The sequence below is a fragment of the Mobula hypostoma genome, chromosome 2 (genome assembly GCF_963921235.1).
Source record: "Mobula hypostoma chromosome 2, sMobHyp1.1, whole genome shotgun sequence".
Lineage (NCBI taxonomy): Eukaryota > Metazoa > Chordata > Chondrichthyes > Myliobatiformes > Myliobatidae > Mobula > Mobula hypostoma.
In genome coordinates, this window is record NC_086098.1 from 204,227,169 (window position 1) to 204,250,750 (window position 23,582).

General features: G+C 40.3%; 1 protein-coding gene across 4 annotated transcripts in view; it reads left to right on the forward strand.

Moving 5' to 3' along the window:
- Positions 1-23,582, forward strand: part of gmeb2 (glucocorticoid modulatory element binding protein 2) — a 74,864-nt gene that overhangs the window by 13,687 nt on the left and 37,595 nt on the right. For 2 of the 4 annotated variants that reach the window (XM_063041436.1, XM_063041438.1), the window contains exons 2-4: positions 14,620-14,791; positions 22,008-22,040; positions 23,177-23,268. In XM_063041436.1, the coding sequence (XP_062897506.1) occupies positions 14,661-14,791; positions 22,008-22,040; positions 23,177-23,268 (256 nt within the window). In that variant the 5' untranslated portion in view covers positions 14,620-14,660. The remainder of the gene's footprint in view (positions 1-14,619; positions 14,792-22,007; positions 22,041-23,176; positions 23,269-23,582) is intronic. The other 2 variants (XM_063041437.1, XM_063041439.1) reach the window with 1 other exon arrangement.

Here is a 23,582-nt window from a genome sequence, read left to right on the forward strand (position 1 = left end):
CTCCCAGATATAATAGTGGCTAGAGGACCTAGGGTAACGGAGGAACTGAAGGAAATTTACATTAGGCAGAAAATGGTGTTGTATAGACTGATGGGACTGAAGGCTGATAGATCCCCAGGGCCTGATGGTCTGCATCCTTGGGTACTTAAGGAGATGGCTCTAGAAATCGTGGATGCATTGGTAATCATTTATCAATGTTCTATAGATTCAGGATCAGTTCCTGTGGATTGGAGGGTAGCTAATGTTATCCCACTTTTTAAGAAAGGAGGGAGAGAGAAAACAGGGAACTATAGACCGGTTAGCCTGACATCAGTGGTGAGGAAGATGCTGGAGTCAATTATAGAAGATGAAATAGCGGCACATTTGGATAGCAGTAACAGGATCGGTCCAAGTCAGCATGGATTTACGAAGGGGAAATCATGCTTGACTAATCTTCTGGAATTTTTTGAGGATGTGACTATGAAAATGGACAAGGGAGAGCCAGTGGATGAGGTGTACCTGGACTTTCAGAAAGCCTTTGATGAGGTCCCACATAGGAGATTAGTGGGCAAGATTGGAGCACATGGTATTGGGGTTAGGGTACTGACATGGACTGAAAATTGGTTGGCAGACAGGAAACAAAGAGTCGGGATTAACGGGTCTCTTTCAGAATGGCAGGCGGTGACTAGTGGGGTACCTCAAGGCTTGGTGCTGGGACTGCAGCTATTTACAATATGCATTAATGATTTAGATGAAGGGATGAAAAGTAACATGAGCAAATTTGCAGCTGACACAAAGCTGGGTGGCAGTGTGAAATGTGAGGAGGATGTTATGAGAATGCAGGGTGACTTGGACAGGTTGGGTGAGTGGATAGATGCATGGCAGATGCAGTTTAATATGGATAAATGTGAGGTTATCCACTTTGGTGGCAAGAACAGGAAGGCAGATTACTATCTGAATGGTGTCAAGTTAGGAAAAGGAGAAGTACAACGAGATCTAGGTGTCGTTCATCAGTCACTGAAAGTAAGCATGCAGGTACAGCAGCCACTGAAGAAAGCTAATGGCATGTTGGCCTTCATAAAAAGGGGAGTTGAGTATAGGAGCAAAGCGGTCCTTCTGCAGTTGTACAGGGTCCTGGTGAGACCACACCTGGAGTATTGTGTCCAGGTTTGGTCTTCAAATTTGAGGAAGGACATTCTTGCTATTGAGGGAGTGCAGCGTAGGTTCACGAGGTTAATTTCCGGGATGGCAGGACTGTCATATGTTGAAAGATTGGAGCAACTGGGCTTGTATACTCTGGGATTTAGAAGGCTGAGAGGGGATCGGATTGAAACATATAAGATTATTAAGGGATTGGAGACGCTAAAGGCAGGAAACATGTTCCCGATGTTGGGGGAGTCCAGAACCAGAGGCCACAGTTTAAGAAAAAGGCGTAGTCCATTTAGAACGGAGTTGAGGAAAAACTTTTTCACCCAGAGAGTTGTGGATCTGTGGAATGCTCTGCCTCAGAAGGCAGTGGAGGCCAATTCTCTGGATGCTTTCAAGAAAGAGTTAGATAGAGCTCTTAAAGATAGTGGAGTCAAGGGGAGAAGGCAGGAACGGGGTACTGATTGTGGATGATCAGCCATGATCACAGTGAATGGCGGTGCTGGCTCGAAGGGCCGATTGGCCTACTCCTGCAGCTATTGTCTGTTGTCTATTGTTCAGGGGATAGTTGCGTGGGGTTCTGCAGAGGTATGTTCCAATGAGACAGGGAAAGGATGGTAAGGTACAGGAACCATGGTGTACAAAGGCTGTTGTAAATCTAGCCAAGAGGAAAAGAAGAGCTTACGAAAGGTTAAAAAAACTAGGTAATGATAGAGATCTAGAAGATAATAAGGCTAGCAGGAAGGAGCTAAGAATGAAGTTAGGAGAGCCAGAAGGGGCCATGAGAGGGCCTTGGTGGACAGGATTAAGGAAAACCCCAAAGCATTCTACAAGTATGTGAAGAGCAAGAGGTTAAAATGCGAGAGAATAGGACCAATGAAGTGTTACAGTGGAAAAGTATGGTTGGAACCAGAGGAGATAGCAGAGGGACTTAATGAATACTTTGCTTCAGTACTCACTACAGAAAAGGATCTTGGCAGTTGTAGAGATGTCTTGTAGCGGACTGAAAAGGTTGAGCATGTAGATATTAAGGAAAAGGATGTGCTGGAGCTTTTGAAAAGTGTCAAGTTGGAAAAGTCAAACACGAGCAATTCTACAGATGCTGGAAATTCAAGCAACACACATCAAAGTTGCTGGTGAACGCAGCAGACCAGGCAGCATCTCCAGGAAGAGGTACAGTCGATGTTTCGGGCCGAGACCCTTCATCAGGACTAACTGAAGGAAGAGCTAGTAAGAGATTTGAAAGTGGGAAGGGGAGGGAGAGATCCAAATGATTAACAGAAGATGGGGGGGGGGAGGGATGGAGCCAAGAGCTGGACAAGTGATTGGCAAAAGAGATATGAAAGGATAATGGGACAGGAGGCCCAGGAAGAAGGAAAAGGGGGAGGGGGGAAAAACCCAGAGGGTGGGCAAGGGGTATAGTCAGAGGGACATAGTCAGAGGGACAGAGGGAGAAAAAGGAGAGAGAGAGAAAGAATGTGTGTATGTAAATAATTAACAGATGGGGTACAAGGGGGAGGTGGGGTATTAGCGGACTTCATGAACATTGACTTCTCTAACTTTCGCTAATGCCCCACCTCTCCCTCGTACCCCATCAGTTAATTATTTACATACACACATTCTTTCTCTCTCTTTCCTTTTTCTCCCTCTGTCCCTCTGACTATATATGCCTCTTATATACCTGTATCAGGTCAATCTGTAGCTTTTATTGCCTCAGTGATAACAAATTCAGCCTTTCCAATCTCTCCTCAAAATTAAACTCTTTCAATCCAGGCAACATCCTGGTGAATATTCTTTGCACCTTCCAGCACATCTACAACTTTTCCGTTTTGTGGCAACTGGAACAGGTGTTGATTCTGCAAGTGCAGTCCAATCACTGTTTTGTAAATTTGCAACATGACATCCCTTCTTTTATATTCCATATCTCAACCAATGGCAAACATGCCATTGACTTCTTCACCACCCTATCTACCTGTGTTGCCACTTTCAGAGAACTATAAACTTGAACCTCTGATCCTCAACTTTCTACCATGTACTGTGCATGTTCCAACTCTACTTGTCTTGCCAAAATGTATCACTCTAACCTGTCCGTATTAAATTCCATTGACCAGTGCTCCATCCATTTTTTCTCCATCTGATCCATAAAATGCTTTAGCCTTAGACAAGTTTGCTTACTATTCACAATATCGCCAACATTCTTATCTTCTGCACTGTTAGTAATCTTACTTTCTATGTTCATTACCAAGTTGTTAATAGCTATCACAACCAAGTGTTCCAGCACTGATTGCTGCGGTCCACCTCAGATCGTGGACTTTCAATCAAAAATCATCTTTCCACCCTATCCTGTGGTTCCTATCTGTAGGTCAGTTTTGATTCCCATGTACCTTAACTTTTTGGCCCAGCATACCATGTGGGACTTTGTCAAATTCGTTATTAAAGCCCATATAGTGCTCTGTCACTTTGTTGGTGTACATTGACACTGTACCACAGTTACAAATTATTTATTGCTCACCATATAATACAGGGAATATGAGGGATCCATTTGATCCCATTTTTAAGTTCTGTACCTGACTGACTTAGCTGGTTTTCCGAGGCATGTAATTTGCAGCATTAACATTGCTTCAGAGGGTCTCATTATATAACAGATGAGGGTCATAGCATCTGTGAAACCCAGAACTGTGGGTTATATGGAGATTCTAATAAATACCTGTCCTACCAACTAGAGCTTTTGCATCTTTGCAGCATCATAAAAGGAAAAAAAATCTTTACCCATCTGCTTCCACAATCTGAAAGCTGAACCTCACCTATTCTTGAGGCTTCCTTCCACCTAGTTTACCCATCAAAGCATCACGTGCCATGGGCACAAAGTAGTTAATGAGATAGATCAACACCACACAGAAACTTTTGTACATCAGGGGTTCAGTTTTCACCATTACACCATTTTAGTAGAGCACACAAGCTAAGTTCGATCAGGCTTTCTAGGAATACAATTCATAGATTGATGCATTTCTGGATCAAGCACCTGGTACCAATGCTTGATTTTTAATTACAGTAGAGTTCCTTGATTTTTAATTACAGTAGAGTCTTGTGTCATTAGACCAAGGGTAGCATTCAGCAGGAGGAAAAAAAAATCAAAAGTATACTCAGAGGAAATGCAGTGGTATGAAAAGAAGAGTAAAGAGGACACTGAGGTTAACATATGGTAAGTTAAATAATGATGAAGGGAAAATTTTTTTCTCTTAAACTACACATGCAGCTGGATTAAATTGTGTTGGAGAAAGTCAAGATATGGACATGAATTACATGATTTGACATCTACCATCCTTTGATATCAGGGAGAACTAACTGTGGGAGTGGGCAAGCTGTCATGCTGCCGTACTAGAGACTGGATATTGAATGTAAGCTGCATTGAAAAGTGAGAAACCCACTGGCACATTCTTTGCATGATACTTCTTTCTATTAATGTAGTGGGAGATTCTATGGTCTTAATTGTGAGAAGTCAGTAAAGCCACAGCAGTTTTACTGTTGCATTATTGTGATGTTAAAGTGGGATGTCTTTCTGCATGTATGATGTTGTTTTTGCCTAATGCTTTTTGTAAGTGTGAAAAAGAGGTGACCCAACTAGTTCCCCTCTACCACCACCATCCTCTGTTGAGCAGAAGTGGTTATCACCTCAACAATTTCTCTTTTGACTTCTCCCACTTTCTCCAAACCATAGATGTAGCATGAGTTATTGTGTCAGCTCCAAATGTACCTGCTTGTTGGCCTGTGGAACAGTCCGTGTTCCAAGCATACACTGGTAATACCCCACAACTCTTTCTCTGCTATATTGATGACTTCACTTGGTGCTACTTCATGCACCCATGCGGAACTTGTTGATTTCCTGATCTCAAATTTACTTGGTTCATCTGTGACACCTGTTTCCTTTCTCGACCTCTCTGTCTCCAACTCCAGAGAAGAGAATATCTACTGACATCTTTTATAAACCTATTGACTCTCACGGTTACCTTGACTACCCCTCTTCCCATCCTGCCACTTGTAAAAAAAAAAATGCTATTCCCTTTTCTCAGTTCCTCTGTCTCTACTGCATGTGTTCTCAGGATGAAGTTCTCCATTCTAGAATATCTGAGGTGTCTTTTTTTTTGAAAAATAGGGCTTCCCTTCCACCACCATCAATGCTGCCCTCACCACAATCTCCATTTCTGCACATCTACCCTCACCTCATCCTTCTGTTGTCGTAACAGGGTTAGGGTTCCTCTTATCCTTATCTGTCACCCATGAGCCTCTGTATTCAGCACATCATTCTGTGCAACTTCTGCCATCAAGATCCTACCACTAGGCATATCTTTCTCTCTCTTCCCCCATCCCCTTACCATAGGGATTGCTATGTAAATCTCTTGTCCACTTGTCCCTTCCTACTGATTCCTGCAACTATGACAAGTGCTACATCTGCCCTTACATCTCCTCCCTCACCACCATTCAGGGCCCCACCCCAAACAATCCTTCAGGTGAGGTGACACTAGATCTGGGAGTCTGTCAAACTCGTGTATCTGTGCTTCTGGTGTGTTATCCTGTACATTGGTGAGTACTGACACGTTGTGGACTGTTGCATTGAGAACTTTGCTCTGTCTATTGCAAAAGGCAGGATCTCCTGATGGCTGCCCATTTTAATTTGATTTCCCTTTCCTATACCAGTATGTCTGTCCATGCCTCACCACCCACCCCGCATCTTCAGCCCTTCATCTATAAAGCTTCCTTCATCATCTCTCTCTTCCCCACCCACCCATCTTCTGCCTCACATGATCATAGATGCTGCTTCACTGGCTGAGTTCTTCCAGCATTTTGTTGTGTTGCTGAATTAATGATATTCTGATTTTGTAATCTCTGAAGCTGAAAATCCTTAGAATCGTTAAGGGTAAACTTGTCTCTTGCCTCCTGTGCACTCTTGAATTGTGGCCAGCTAGCTGGGCAAAAGAAGCATATTGTCACCTTTCCTATGGTCATCCTCATTTGCGTATGTGTGTATAGAGGTCGGAGAGTGGGGATTGTCAACCTGGAATGCTGGGTACATGCATGGATACTTGTTTTTCTTATAGAAATCATGGAATTTTAATTAGGGAGAGGTAGCTATCTGGTTTTACAAACTTGGAATTGATCTAAGGCTCCAATAATGTGACAAAATCTGCTTTGAGGTGTCTTCCACTTCATCTAAGAAATAGAGTGACATTACAGTTTCTGAATAGAGAAGTCAGTAGCCCAATAGTTCTTGTTTTCCACCTGGTTATGATGCTAATGCAGGGAAAGAAACGTGGTAGGCATCAGTGACATGATTGCATAATGTTAATGCTGATGTGATTTATGATCTACATTTGTATTTGTAAAGTCTCATTGGGAGAAATCCTGTTTACTAAGTTTGCGTCTTTGGGGACATAATTTTACAATTGAAAATGAATACAACAGGGGTATAGTTTACAGATTGTGTCAAAAACCTGCAGATTGTTGACAGAAATGGTGGAAGTTATTTAAACCTGAACTTTTTTTTCATTAAACAAGTCATTCCAACTGTGTTCCTGCTGAAAGTGGTGATAAAATTTATCTTTGGTTAGGATTTCTTTGCAATCTCTAAGTGATCAGATTGATTTTTAAGTTCAAGGTAAATTTATTATCGAAGTACATAGATGTCACCATATACAACCTTGAGATTCATATTCTTGCAGGAGTACTCAATAAATCCATAGAATAATAATTATAACAGAATCAACGGAAGACCGCACCATCTTGGGTGTTCAACCAGTGTGCAAAAGACAGCAAACTGTGCAAATACAAAAAAAAAAGAAATAATATTAATGAATGAGTATGCAGTAAATATCGAGAACAAGAGATAAAGAGTCCTTGAAAGTGAATACGTAGTAAGCAAATTTGTTAGAATCCGTAACACAAATGATGCTTCTGCCATACGTTAAAATTACTACAAATATAGAGGAAAATATTCAAGAAATTTTGTATTTACATTTGGAAAACTTAATTAACTCAACTCAAACCAAAATATAATTCATAATAATTAGAGATAGGGTGGGTTTGAATTGACTGGTGCCTGTTGTTCCATTTGAGGTTATAGATGTAGCATTTAAAGTTACATTCACCCGACCACTCATATTAGGTTTCTGAACATCTTGTGCCACTGTACCTATATTCTCAATTGTGACAGTCATTGCCGGAATTATAACTACTCTTGACATAATTGCCTTTGAAGACTTTTACTGGGTGATGTTCTGACCTCCAGTGGATGGAATTATTTCAGCCCTGCTTCAGCTTCTGCTACACAGTAGTCCAGTGTCAAGAAATCTTTTGAGGTTCAACTCTCCCTTGCAGTGCCATTCTTCAATTCAACTTCAGTTCCGTGATACATTGCCAATTCCTTATTGCATCTCCCCTTTAAGACTTGTGGGTTCCATTTTAAGCACCTGTTGCTTTAATTTGCTTTCACTCCCTCTCTGGCCGATCTTCTCTGTGGTCTTCAGAACAGTCACTGGATGTTTACTTGGATTTTCAGAAGGCCTTTGACAAGGTGCTGCACATGAGGCTGCTAAACAAGGTAAGGTTCCATGGTATTGCAGGAAATATACCAGCAGAGATAGAAGATTGGCTCATTGGTAGGAGGCAAAGAGTGGGGGGGGGGCGGGGAGGAGACATTTTCTGGTTGGCTACTAGTTACTCATGGTGTACCACAGGAGTTGGTTTTGAGCCTGCTTCTTTTCTTCTTCTGTGTCAATGATTTGGATGGCTGAATTGATGGCTTTGTGTCCAAATTTGAGGATGATACGAAACTAGATGGAGGTGCAGTTTTCGTGTTGAGGAAGCATGGAATCCGCAGGATTAGAAGAAAGGGCAAGGAAGTGGCAGATGGAAAAGTGTGTAACTTGCCGGTTGAGTCAGTATTAAGGAAGGCAAATACAATGTTGGCGTTCATTTAGAGAGGACTAGAATATAAGTGCAGCATGTAATACGGAGGCTTTACAAGGTATTGTCAGACTGCATTTGGGAGTATTGTGAGCAGTTTTGATCTAAGGATGCGTCCAGAGAAGGTTCATGAGAATGATCCTGGGAATGAAAGGGTTAAAAAATGAGGAACATTTGATGGCTCTGGGCTTGTACTTGCTGTAGTTTAGAAGAATGAGGAGGGATCTCACTGAAAGCTATTGAATATTGAAAGACCTTGATAGAGTAAATATAGAGATGATATTTCCTGTAGTGGGGGAGTCCAGGACCAGAGAGCACAGCCTCAGAATAGTAGAACATCCCTGTTGAACAGAGATGAGGAATTTCTTTAGCCAAAGGGTAGTGAATTTGTGGAATTTGTTACCACAGATGGCAGTGGAGACCATGTCATTGGGTATATTTAAAGCAGAGATTGATAGGTTCTTGATTAGCAAGGATGGCAAAGATTACAGGGAGAAGGCAGGAGAGTTTGGTTGAGAGGGCTAATAAATCAGCCATGATTGAATGGTGGAGCAGACTCAATGGACAGGGAGGGGGAGCAGCAGATGTCTTGGTACATACTGTACCAATGACCTAGGAAGGAAAAGCAATGAGGTCTTGAAAAGAGAATTTAGAGAGCTAGGTAAAAAGCTGAGAAGCAGGACCTCCTGGGTAGTAATTTTGGATTGCTGCCTGTGCCACGCTCCATTGAGGATAGAAACAGGATGGTTTGGCAGATAAAAGTGTGGCTGAGAAGCTGGTGCAGGGGGCAGGGCTTCAGGTTCTTAGGTGATTGGGATTTCTTCTGAGGGAGGTATGATCTGTTCAAAAGCAATGGGTTGCACCTGAACCCGAGGGGTCCAATATTCTCGCAGGCAGGTTTGTTAGAGCTGTTGGGGAGGGTTTAAACTAACTTGGCAGGTGGGTGGGAACTGGAGTGAAGGGACTCAGGAAAGGACAGATGGTAAAAAGTAAAGATAGTGGGCAGCCAGATTATCAGGAAGGGCAGGCAGGTGATGGGACTTAGTTGCAGCCAATAGGCTGAGTATCAAATCATTAGGGATGCAGAATCAGAAAGGATATCAAATACGGTACTCAAGGTGTTGTATCAAAATGCACATAGTATAAGAAATAAGGTGGATGATCTTGTTGCAATATTACAGATTGCCAGGTATGATTTGGCCATCATTGAATCTTGGCTGAAGGGTGGTTGTAGTTGGGAGCTGAATGTCCAAGGTTACACTTTATATCGGAGGGATAGAAAGGTAGGCAGAGGGGGTGATGTTGCTCTACTGGTTAAGAATGGTATCAAATCAGGAGAAAGATGTGACATAGGATCGGAAGATGTTGAATCCTTGTGGGTTGAGTTAAGAAACTGCAAAAGTAAAAGGACGTTGATACATACAGGCCTCCCAAAAGAGGCTTGGGGGTGGACTACAGGTTACAACAGGAAATTTAAAAAAGTCGAGTCAAAAGGGCAATGTTATGGTAGTAATGGGAGATTTTAATATGCAGGTCGATTGGGAAAATCAGCTTGGTAATGGATTTCAAGAGATTGAGTTTGTTGAATGTCTAAGAGATGGCTTTTTAGAGCAGTTTGTTGTTAAGCCTACTAGGGGATCAGCTGTACTGGATTGGGTGTTATGTAATGAAGCAGAGGTGATTTGCGAGCTTAAGGTAAAAGAACCCTTTGGAACCAGTGATCACAATATGATTGTGTTCAAATTGAAATTTGATAGGGAGAAAGTAGAGTCATGTAGCAGTATTTCAGTGGAGTAAGGGAAATTACAGTGGTATGAAAGAGGAGTTGGCCAAAGTAAATTGGAAGGAGCTGCTGACAGGGATGTCAGCAGAGCAGCAATGGTGTGTGTTTCTGCGAAAAATGAGGAAGGTGCAGGATATGTGTATTCCAAAAATGAAGAAATACTCAAATGGTAAAATAGTACAACCATGGCTGACAAGGGAAGTTAAAACTATTGTAAAAGAAAAGGCATACAACAAAGCAAAAATTAGTGGGAAGATAGAGGATTGGGAGGTTTTTAAAAACCTACGGAGAGCAACTAAAAATATCATTAGAAGGGAAAAGATGAAACATGAAAGCAAGCTAGCAAATAATATCAAAATGGATAGTAAAAGTTTTTTCAAGTATGTTAAAAATAAAAGAGAAATGAGAGTGGATATAGGACCGCTAGAATATGAGGCAGGAGAAATAATAACGAGGGACAAGGAGGTGACTAATGAACTAAATGAATATTTTGCGTCAGTCTTCACTGTGGAAGACACTAATAGTATGCCTGCTGTTGTAGTGTGTGAAGGATGAGAAGTGGGTGCAGTTACTGTTACAAGAGAGAAGGTGCTCAAAAAGTTGGAAGACCTAAAGGTATATAAGGCACCTGGACCAGAGGAGCTACACTCCAGGGTTCTGAAAGAGGTAGCGTTAGAGACTGTGGTGGCATTAGAAATGATGTTTCAAAAATCATTGGACTTTGGCATGGTGCCAGAGGACTGGAAAATTGCAAATGTTACTCCACTCTTTAAGAAAGGAGGAAGGCAGCAGAAAGAAAATTATAGACCAGTTAGCCTGACCTCAGTGGTTGGGAAGATGTTAGAGTCAATTGTTAAGGATGAGGTGACGGAGTACTTGGTGACGCAGGACAAGAAAGTACAAAGTCAGCTTGGTTTCCTTCAGGGAAAGTACTGCCTGACGAACCTGTTGGAATTCTCTGAGGAGAGTACAAGTAGAATAGATAAGAGGGGTGCAGTGGATATTGTACATTTGGACTTTCAGAAGGCCTTTTACCAAGTTAAGAGCCCATGTTATTACAGGAAAGTTACTAACATGGTTAGAGCATTGGCTGATTGGGAGGATGCAGCGAGTGGGAATAAAACAACACACATCAAAGTTGCTGGTGAACGCAGCAGGCCAGGCAGCATCTCTAGGAAGAGGTACAGTGTCTTCTCCTATCATTTTGGTTCTCCCCCTCCCCCTCCCACTTTCAAATCTCTTACTGGCTCTTCTTTCAGTTAGTCCTGACGGAGGGTCTCGGCCTGAAACGTCAACTGTACCTCTTCCTAGAGATGCTGCCTGGCCTGCTGTGTTCACCAGCAACTTTGATCTGTGTTGCTTGAGTTTCCAGCATCTGCAGATTTCTTCATGTTTGAGTGGGAATAAAACGATCCTTTTCTGATTGGCTGCCAGTGACTAGTGGTGTTCCGCAGGGGCCAGTGTTGGGACTACTTCTTTTTATGCTGTATATAAACGATTTAGGTGATGGAATAGATGACTTTGTTGCTCAGTTTGCAGATGATACAAAGATTGGTGGAGGGGCAGATAGTGTTGAGGAAACAGGTAGGATGCATAAGGATTTAGACAGATTAGGAGAATTGGCAAGAAAGTGGCGAATGAAATACAATGTTGGAAAATGCATGGTCATGCACTTTGGTAGTAGAAAAGATGTGCTGGCATTGGAGAGGGTCCAGAGGAGGTTCACAAGGATGATTCCAGGAATGAAAGGGTTATTATATGAGAAACATTTGATGGCTCTGGGTCTGTACTCACTGGAATTCAGAAGGATGAGGGGGGATCTCAAAGAAACCTTTCAAATGTTGAAAGGCTTAGCCAGAGTAGATTTGGAAAGGATGTTTCCTGTTGTGGGGGAGTCTAGGACAAGAGTGCACAGCCTCAGGATAGAGGGGTGCTCTTTCAAAACAGAGATGCGAAGAAATTTTTTTATCCAAAGGGTGTTGAGTTTGTAGAATTTGTTGCCACATGCAGCTGTGGAGGCCAGGTTGTTGGGTGTATTTAAGGCAGAGATTGATAGGTTCTTGATTGGACTTGGCATCAAAAGTTACGGGGTGAAGGCTGGGAACTGGCGTTGAGGAGAAGATAGAAAAATAGGATCAGCCATGTTTGAATGGTGGAGCAGACTCAATGGGCTAGATGGCCTAATTCTGCTCCTCCGTCTTATGGTCTTAAGGACTGGAGAGTTTAATTCTGCTCCAATGTCTTATGGTTTTTAATGACAAAAATAAGGTTGAGTTACAGCATCTTGTCTTCTATTTAGGCATTTTGGAAGTTGTGGGACTGAATATCAAATTCCACAATTTCAAATAACTTTTTTTGTGAGAGGACTGCTCAATTTTTGCAATCTCATTATGCATACATAGTATTAACTCAGTTTCTGTTCTTACCATTCTCATTCGGTTTTAGTTCTCAGCAAAAACTGTAACCTGTATATCACAGTTTTACTGTGTCACCCAGTTTGTTTGGCTGCTGATAAACTGTCCTCATTCATTTATCAATCACAGGGCTCCTGGAGAATTCTGGCCACATCCTACAAACGATTTACATTTGTCCTATTTATTTCTCTCTCGCTTCCTCTGCAACTTAAAACTAATTTGTTTTTACACTTTCTCAGTTACAGCAAAGAATCTTTGACGTGTTTTTCTTTCCACAGATATAATCTGATCTGTTGAGTATTTCCAGAATTTTCAGTTTTTATTCTGATTTAAAGTAATAGATCGCATCTTTGAATGGAATTAGCCGCATGTGACAACAGTCCTGCTGATGTCATAAGCTAGTAAACACCTGAGATTGGTTGTTGGCTACATGCAGGATGCTTAAGCAATGCAGTGGGGGAGAGTTTAAACTAATTTGACAGGGAAGTGGGCAGAGAGTAGAGGTACAGTTCTTGGGGGAGGCACAATCAAATATAGAAGGAAGAATAAGTTAGTTCAGTATCTTGAATTATCTTGCCTATGTACCAACTTGGGAAGAATGCAAAGCTAAAATCACATTGATTTTTATTGTAAGCAGTCTGATTAGTAAGGCAGATAAACTGAGAATATTGATTAGCACATGACAACTTGATACTGGGGCTGCTACCATTGGAGACTTGGTTGACAAGACAGTACTGGCAATTCAACATTCCAGTGTTAAGTACATGGAAGGCAATATAAAAGCTGAGGTAATATTGCAGTTTTAGGTAAGGAGACCATCACTTTTGTGATAAAAGAGGATGTGCTGGAAGGCTGCTCAAAAGAGATGTATGGTTACAGCTTAGGAGCAGGAAGAGGGTGATTGCTTTGCTGGGAGTGTACTACAGGGCTCCAAACAGCTATAGATAGGGGAGCATTTGTATTCCTCCAGAAATATATTAGTAAGGGGTTTCAACTTTCTTATTACAACCCCAGCTAAGTGGAACTGAAATTGCGGTAGGCATAACCAAAATACAGAAATTGTTGAGACATAAGTTAAATTGGAAAATCAGAAGTGGGTAGGCAGGAGGTATATATGTTATTTACTGCCAGCAAATAATATTAAGGAGAATTTCAAAGCATTTTGTTAGTGTTTTAAGTGAAGGTTAGCTGTTTGAAAGATTTGGGGCCATTTGGGACCAAATAGACATTCTGTGTATAGCGCTAGAGGATGTGGGTGAGGTTTAACATTTGAGTACAGTAAACCTCTGATGCATGGGAGCCAGGAACTGAGTTTGTTAGAAGGAAAATGTGTACTAGGGCTTCGGTGAGTGGAAGCAGAGTGGAGCAACCATTACTTCGTGAGTTGCCGCATCTTTGGGATTTTCTAGTTGTCAGATGGTGCATTATTGTGATTTTACTGTACTGTATTGACTAAGACTTTATAGAGAATTCAGGGAGGATGATGGTGAATTTCTTGAAATAGCTACCATTAAAAAAGACGTTATAGATGTCTTAGCAGGCTAAAAGGTGAACAAATACTTCGTACCTCATGGGGTGTATAGCAGGCTGTCATGGTAAGCATCAGAGGATGCTTAAATTTTGGAATGCTCAGAATCAGGGTTTGGCAGAGGCAGAAACAAACATTTTAAAAAGTATGCAGGCAAATGCTTGAATCAGTATGGCAGAAAGCTATGGGTCACGTGCTGGAAAATGAGATTAGTAATGATGGGTATGTGTTTATCAGCAGGAATTGAGTGGGCTGAGAGCCTCTAAAATTATTACAGTTAACAGGCAGTTTAATTTTAATATGCAGTCTGCAGAGTTTAGAATGGGCATGTGCAATCTTTGAAATTAACCTTGTAATTAAAAATGATGCCGATTCCTTGACCTAATGTTCTCAACAAGGGAGGCACTGGTTGTTACTTCTATTTGAAAATTTCTAACCTTGCAGTACTAGTTTTCATTAGATTCAATGGATTGGTAAACAGTTCACAGGATCACAGTTCCTTGCAAATACTACTGGAAGTATCGAACTGGAAATTGGCTTCTGTATGTTTTCAGTATGTGTTGAAGTTCTTTAACTAAGCACTTGGAATCTGTAGGTCAATTATGTGAAATACATAATTCATACCTCAATGTATTGTTGCTAGTTGATTGGCTAAAATAGTTAAATTACGCACCATTGTTTAAAAGCCAAGGGTTGATGCTCATTGACGCTGAAGCATTAGATTAGTACTCAACAAGTTAATTCAAATAACTCACCAATGCATGATTTTGTAAGCTCAGTAATTTGTGGAAATTTTGCTTTCCTTTTAGCTGGAAAACTATAGGCATCCACTCACTACAACTTTGTACACATGGCTACTCCAGATGTCAACGTTCATGTGGAGGAAGTAGTTGTCGTAACAACACCTGATACCCAATCAGATGGAAATTCAGTTGAAGAGGTTAAGACAGTTTTGGTTGACTTCAAATCAACACAGCCGAGGTACAAAGATGAGCTCTAAATTCTTTATGTGTATACTATCTGCTTATTAATTCTTAAAATGGTTCAAATTTCTGTTGCAAACTGACATAAGTAATGTTGATATAATACAGCTGTTGGTTTTGAGCAATTGTGGAATATTGAAACCTGATTACTTTCATTTAAAAGATAGTAAATAATAACTTTAATGATAATCATGGCAGAAGTACTACTCGGCTTTTGAAATGAAGTTTCCTTTAATGGGAAAAGATTAAAAAATGAAATTCAGCATAAAGGCCTGTTGTGATCATGGTTTATGAGTGAAAGATGATCAAGATATGATTCCGATTTATTTATCACATGTATATGGAAACGTATAATAAAATGCAATGTTTGTGTTAACAACCAACGCATCTAAGGATGTGCTGGGGACAGCCTGCAAGTGTTGCCAGACATCCTGGCGTCAACACAGCATGCCCACAGTGCTCACCAGAACAACACAGAACACAATAAGCAACAGAACAACAGCAACACAAGCCCCCTTTCCTCCCCCCCACCTACCCACACACATGGACAGTCCCTCAAGTCCAGGACAGGCTCCAAGTTTCTAGGCTCTGGCCATCGGGCTTTAACTTCTGGACTTCTTTAACTTCAGGCTTTGATCTTCAATATTGAATCCTGGATTAGTCGAATATGTGACCCAGAGCTCCAGGCTTGAACTCTGGTATCGCCAACTGACTGGCCCTCATGCCTCCTGTTTACACAGACATCCTAGGACCCACCAACCTGAGGCAGCCCCAGATCCATAGATCTCCTTCGTCACCAGTCAACGTTGCTGGCCTTTAAGCACGGAGCGAAGGCTAGAATCTGGATATTCTACATCCCATTTTCAAATCACTGTCCACATGCAGAGCCCAGGCCTAGTCTCTATATGTCCTTGGTTATCTGTCCATGTCATAAGCATAAGTGAACAATCGAGTTTAGATTAGAAATCTAAAGACAGAAGAGACCACAGATTCTGGAGCAACAAGCAGGTCAAACGGCTTCTGTGGGAGGGTGGGTGGTGGGCGGGCAGGAACTGTTACTGTTTTGGGTTGAACCCTTGCATGATAGGTGGTCCAAAAACATCAACAGGTTTTGCCCACCCTTCCCACCATTCTCCCCCTTTCCCCCCCTCCCGCTCCCCCCGATGCTGCTTGACATCCTGATTTCCTTCAGCAGATTATTTTAGTAAAGAGTAATCATTTAGCAAATTCCAATAAACCATTGTGATTCAGATTGATAACATCTTTAACCAAAGAGTTGATGTGATGATGATCGACAGTATGGTGGATTCCGGTTAATTGGGACACAGCAGGACCAGTGCGTTTTTGCCCAGTTAAGTGGCTGCCCTAATTAGCCAGTTTTATGGAAATTGTTAAAAATTGTTTAACTGAGTAACAAATTATGTATTTAAATGAAACACAGAACAATTAGAAAACTACCAATGCTACTACAGTTCAATAAAACTGTTTTAGTTCATAATAGTTATCGACAGAGGAATTCATCCAGTGTACATTGCCTTGAATGGTGTGTCCAGGGACGGAGCTTGTCATGTCAATTCTTTCGTGCCCCATTATAGAAATTTATGTGGAGGTTTTGGAGAGGGTGCAGAAGAGGATTACCAAATGTTGCCTCTATAGAGGTTTATAAGATTATGAGAGGCATAGCAAGACGGTCAGTATTTTTGTTCCAGGGATGAAATATTTAATAGTGGAGGGCATGCATTTAAATTGAGAGGGGGTAAATTCAAAAGAGATGTGAGGGGCAAGTTTTTTACAGACTGTGGTGGCTTCCTGGAATAACTGGACATCGTGTAGGCAGAAGGGATTAGTTTAGTCAGGGATTTAATTATTAATTTAATTAGCTTGGCACAACATCGTGCACTAAGGGGCTTGTTCCTGTGCTGTAGTGTTCTGGGTTCTATGTTAGTGTATCGCCTAATTCTAACTCTGTTTATATTATCAGACATCTTTATTTTCTTCCTTGCTTTGATGTGCATGTTAGCAGTCACCACAGTCTTCTGGGTTTTTGTTGATTTGTCCTTCATGATATTCAGAGTAATTGTAAGAAAAGCTGCAAAAAAGGATCTATTCTAGGCCCAACATATTGATGCAATAACAAAGAATACACAACTGTTGCTACATTTCATTATTTGAGAGAACTGGTATGTCACCAAAGACATTCACGTATTTCTGCAGATATACCGTGGAAGGCATTCTAACTGGTTATATCACAGTGTGGTATGGAGGGCTACTGCACAGGATCAGAAAGTTGCAAATTCAGCCAGCCCCACCATGGGCACTAGCCTCCCTAGCATCCAGGATACCTTCAAAAGGTGATGCCTCAAGAAGGCAACATCCATTGTTAAGGACCCCCAACATCCAGGACATGAGCCAGCTGGTGGTGTAGTGACATCGCACTGGACTTCGAGGCGAGTGGTCCCGGATTCGAATCTGCCTAGCTTCTTGCACACTTTTCATTCGTGTTGTGCTGACTGTCACGCTGGCAACTTAGCCTTGTAAAAAACAGACAAGAATGCTGAAGAAAGAAATCGCAAGGTTGCCACTCGATACGCTGCAAGGCGTGGATAGGAACAACAATCACCCAGGACATGCCCATTTCTCATTTTTAGGGAACAGCTGATTCCCCTTAGCCATCAACTTTCTGAATGGACAATGAACTTATGAACATTACCTCAATACTTTATCCTCTCTTTTTGCAGTACTTATTTAATTAAAATTTTTTAGTATATAATTTATAGTTTTTTAATATTATGTATTGCTGCCACAAAACAACAAATTTCATGACATATGCCACTGATATTAAACCTGATACTGATTATGATTCTGACGCATATTACACTGATTGCAGGAGCTGGTAAGTGCACAGATGTCATTATGCATTCTGCTGTTTTGAACAATGATAAAGTACATTTGCACCACATTATAGGCACATTATTGATTTAGCAGATTATTCCCAGCAATGTTATTATGCTTTTAAATATGCATTATATCTTAAATTAAATAATTATGGCATTACTGTCTAATAATGCATTTCATAATTTTATGGATATCTTTGCAATCACAGGAAATTTACATAGATTGCTTTACAAGTTGTTTATAGACAATAGACAATAGATGCAGGAGTAGTCCATTCAGCCCTTCGAGCCAGCACCACCAATCACTGTGATCAAGGCTGATCATCCACAATCAGTACCCTTTTCCTGCCTTCTCCCCATATCCCTTCACTCCACTATCTTTAAGAGCTCCACCTAACTCTTTTTTGAAAGAATCCAGAGAATTGGCCTCCACTGCCTTCTGAGGCAGAGCATTCCACAGAACCACAACCCTCTGTGTGAAAAAGTTTTTCCTCAACTCCGTTCTAAATTGTCTACCCCTTATTCTTCAACTGTGGCCTCTGGTTCTGGACTCCCCCAACATCGGGAACATGTTTCCTGCCTCTAGCATGTCTAATCCCTTAATAATCTTATATGTTTCAATCAGGTCCCCTCTCATCCTTATAAATTCCAGTGTATACAACCCCAGTTGCTCCAATCTTTCAACGTATGACAGTCCCGCCATCCCGGGAATTAACCTCGTGAACCTACGCTGCACTCCCTCAATAGCTAGAATGTCCTTCCTCAAATTTGGAGACCAAAACTGGACACAATACTCCAGGTGTGGTCTCACCAGGGCCCTGTACAACTGCAGAAGGACCTCTTTGCTCCTATACTCAACTCCCCTTTTTATGAAGGCCAACATGCCATTAGCTTTCTTCAGTGCCTGCTGTACCTGCATGCTTACTTTCAGTGACTGATGAACAAGGACACATAGATCTTGTTGTACTTCCCCTTTTCCTAACTTGACACCATTCAGATAGTAATCTGCCTTCCTGTTCTTGCCACCAAAGTGGATAACCTAATTTATGTTCTAGTTTATTACTGAATAAAGGCACCTGCAGCATTTAACTTGTCTAAAATATCACATTTCATATCATGCTGAATTAATAAAAACAGCAATTTATATGTCATGTGTATACCAGAGAAAAAGGAATGATGCCAATAGACACACTTGCCTGTGTCTGCAGCTCAGAAGGCAAGCTTGCCTGAGTATTCTGATGGAAGTCTGCTTCTATTAATTCAACTAGCCCACAGGAACATCATAAGCTTGATGTTAAGCATCCTTTGCTAGGCCAGATAAATAGTTTTATTTAAAGAGTTGTGATTTGCTCTTAAAAAGAGAAAATGTTGGGATGGTGGGGTGTGGGAGTTAATGTTACTCCATTGAAGCAAATGATAGCTTACTGTAATATTAATATCAAGGAAATGAATGGAAGAAAAAAACATCTGTAAAGCCTAGATGTAAGCCAGATTGGAGGAGTTTGATGTCACTCAAAGCATTAAGGCAGGTCCAGATTGTAAATGAAGAACAAACTAGTGGATACCAAGCATACGTTTATTATGGGGAGTACGTGAACCAGTGTACAAACTGAAGTGAAGTACTCTATACCTTCTAGAAGGGACCATTTCACACATCAGAGTTTTGAACATTTTCTTTGTTTTTTAAATCCATTCCTCTAAAGATGGCCAGCATTAAATGAACAGATATTTTTAACTGTTTCAGACTGTCCTGAAACAGAACTGAGCTGCATTCTTGAAGCATTTTTTTCAAGATCAGGATCTAATTCTCACCGACTAAAATCACAAGCACACCTCAGGCTGCATACTTAGCCCTTTGCTCTTCTCTTTCTATATCTATGACTGTGGCTAAGCAGAGCACCAATGCCATCTGCACAGGTGTACAGGAGTGAGTTAGGTCAGCTGGTTGAGCAGTGTTGTAGCAACAACCTCGTGTTTAACATCAGTAAGATCAAGTAACTGTGGTATTTAGAAAGGGGAAGTCAGGTGATCAAGCACCAGTCTTCGTTGAAGGGTCTTCAGTGGAATGGATGAAGAGCTTTAAGTTCCTGTGTGTTTTAAAAACTTGGTGTCTATCCAGGAACCAGAACATAAATATAATTGTGAAGAAGACAGGCCAATATCTGTCTTAGAAGTTTAAGGAGGTTTAGCATGTCATCAAAGACCTCCGACAAACTTGCATACAGTGGGAAGCACAGGAACATAAGAAGTTACGAAGCTTGCTAGACCCAGCTGTTTCCAACATGGATACAGCTGTTCCGACTACTGAGGATACCTATAAGTGGTGATATCTCATGCAGATGACATCCAGTATTAAGGACTCCTACTGTCTGGGCATGCCCTCTTCTCATTGGCAGAAGGTACAGGAGCCTTAAGATCTGCACTTCAAATTTCAACAACAACAACTTCCCACTGCCACTAGGTTGTTGAACCCTTCAGAAAAACCCTAATAGTACCTCGAACTGCATTTCATTTTTCTCTCTCTCAACTTGCATTCATGTCTATTTTTGTTTGTTTTATTGTGTAACTTACCTTATTGAGCTGCCACTGCAGAAAGCTAGTTTTCATGGAATTTATACCCTATGGAGGTGAACGTCCATGACAATAAACTCAAACAAACATGTAGTAATATATTCCCATATTTTTACAGGATTAAGAAGTAGATGGTTCCAGGATTTGATCAAGTGACAATGAAGGAGTGTAATCTAGTTCTTAAACAGTTTGGTGGTAACATCTCATGCACCTGCTACCTTTGTCCTTTTAGATGTGGAAGTTGTAGATTTGAGCAATGCTGTTTAAAGCCCAAGTGATTGAAGACGTTTATTTGTAGATGTTACGAATTTTAACCATCGCCTGGAAATGCCAGATGTTGACATTGTTAAGAATGATTAATGAGGTGTTAGCTGCTTTGGTCTTTCATTATGCAAGAGCTGGATTATAAACTTTTCTAAAATTGAATGCAGAACATGACATGGATACTTGGGCTTAGAAACAAAACCACTTTACTGCTGTTAAGGAGATGTTTCTTAGTGAGATTGACAACTGTGGGTGTAGGGGGAAGTTTAATAAAAATGAAGCTGTAATAGATTGTGGCTGAGTTTGAAATTGAATAGGCAAGTACCGGGGAAAAATGTAAGCCTTGACTATTGTTTGCATGACCAAAAAAATGGTGTGAAGATAAAAACTAGAGTAAACCAATTTTGAGCACATTGTTAACTATCATGGTTCTCAGAGAGAAACTGCTTACTTTTTGGCAAGAATTTTGTTTGTCCTGGCACCTTTATTCTGATGTCAAATTTACCCAAATAGTATCAACAGTAGGGTAACAAAACACATTTGCTTTGATTTTCAACTAATTGAGTCTGATAAATGATAGTTTTTACTTACTCACAGGTGAATCAGCTTTCCCTGACTGTAAATCCAGTGAAACTGCTATATAAATCAACCAGTACCCAAAATGTACTTCTATTCTTGATGAGATCTGGGACCTCAAATATAGCCTCATGTATATGCCTGCCATGTGCTGCACTTTAAGATCACGAATCTTGACAGTTTTCCAGTTCCAGTTTCATTTCAAGCCAATGCTGCTGTTGCTGAAAGCATGCAAGGTTACTCTTCAGAAGGTTACCCAAATTTGAGGAACTTATCTTCATTTCAATTACTCCACAGGATCTGACAATTCAGGCATGAGCATATGGTTATAGTGCTGGTTTCTTCAGTGTGCACACATTCGTAGGTTGTGTTGTCCTTCCTTGGTAACTAACCATCATGGGTTTTCCATGGACTTCTTGTACAAGGGACATGTGATCTTCTGACTTTTTTTTGTCAACTTTATAGCTCCTTTTTATTCTTGGAAGTATCACCACTACCAGTATCATCATAAATCCTCAGCTACCATTAATATAGAATCTATTCATTCAGAACCAACATTCTCCAGTATGTGCAAAAAGTACTGTTTGCAGTGTGCCATATCTGGTGTCAGAGGTAGCACCTGCTGTGCTAGGTGCTGGCATCGTATCAGCAGAGACTGCTACACTGAGATCAACAAAATCAGAATCAGCATTGAATTACACAGGACAAAACACAACACTCTGTACGAATCTTAGAGTCAAAGATTTTGGTAATCTGGTAATTAAACAATCTAACCTTGCTATTTGCATTATGTTAACATTGATAGAGAACTATAGTACTCTAAATAAGTGAATGTGGAACAAAACAATATTTTAATATTAATTTCAAAAGGGATAATTTTAATACTTTGATTTGTATTTCTCCATATAGTTTGGCACTGAATGTTATGGAAACATTGTTAAGGTAAATTGCCTTAAACAAAATGGCACTTGAAAGCATAACTTTTTGAGAATAAAAATGTGAATGTTACAGGAGATGCAAAAATGATTTGGTGATTATTGTAAATAACAGCCAACTCCTAAATTTCGTCTTAATTTCATATGTTCATGTTTTAAGATATTTCATACTTGGAGTGAATGCAAATCTTAGGCTAAGTGGTAAATGAAAATTGGGAAAGGATGTCAAATGTTAATAATTTCACCAGCTGTGTAATTTTCATTGGAAGAATGAGTGTCAGTTCTATTGTAGCGTCTACTTGAAAAACAAACCAAAACTGCTGAGAGGCAGAGTGAGGGAATTAGCTCTGTATGATGCCCTTCCAAATAACTGAGTTCCAAGTCAAAAAAAAGTATGTTTGATCCTTTATTACAAAAGCAGCAAAGGTGATCGATCTTGTATAGTGATTATCACTACGGTAGTTTGTTAGTTTTTAATGGAATTAGCAAAATAAGCAAAATAAGCAAAGTTAGTGGTCAACAAAAAATATTCATCCCCTGCTCCATTTATCTCCAACTAAACTAACGGCACAAAGGATGAATACGTAACTATACTAACTTACTTCTACTACACCCAAACCCATGTGACAAATTACTGTAACACAAAATAGAATACAGACAGACAGAAAATAGATACATGGCTCCTATATCTATATTGATTAAGGAAAAGGATGTTGTTTCTGGAAATTATGCTAGTTTTTTTGGTTGTGCCTAAAAGCAGTTCTTAGGTTTGTTCAGAATTAAGTTTTCCTTATATTGGAGAACTAGGATAATTTCTCCATTAAGGGGTTGGATCTAAAGATGAGCTATAGAAGTGGTGGCAGTAGAGCATCAACTTCTTTTGTGATACATTTTTATGGGTAACATATTTAGAAGCCAAACTGTTGAATTGTTTTTGTTTAAATTAGCTGTTAATTAAATGCTTTGAAAAATGCATATGATTAATTAATTTGAAGGATACATCTGACAATAAAAGTCTATGCAGTTTACTGTGTTTATATATATATATATATATGTGTGTGTGTGTGTATCTTTTATGTACGAAGTTTCACCTGGTTACATTGATCTCATGTGCAAAATTCCTTTTTATTTCTGACGGATCAGTGGAGGATTAAGTGAAGATAGTATGGACTCTGTCAACACTCCTGGAACCTATTCTTCTTCCTCCACACTTATTCAGAAGGGTGATATTATTGGTAAGCACTGTCATATTATCATGACTATGTTAGCTGTGATGTTAATCGTCTTGTATTGTTTATACTTGTCATTATAGGTAGTCTTCTGCAAATAGAATCAATGTTGGTGACTGAGTGGATTTGACCTGTTTCAGTTTTTCTATGAAAATAAGATGAACCTTCAAAACATTGAAAACAACTTAAAATTTGGGAAGGCTACTGTTCAAAACAAAGTTTTTGTATGTCACCTGTAAATTCACTCTTATTCTATGGATTATGATTTGAACCAAATGTTTGCATTGTGTAAAGGACAACCATTTTAATGTCTCTATTAA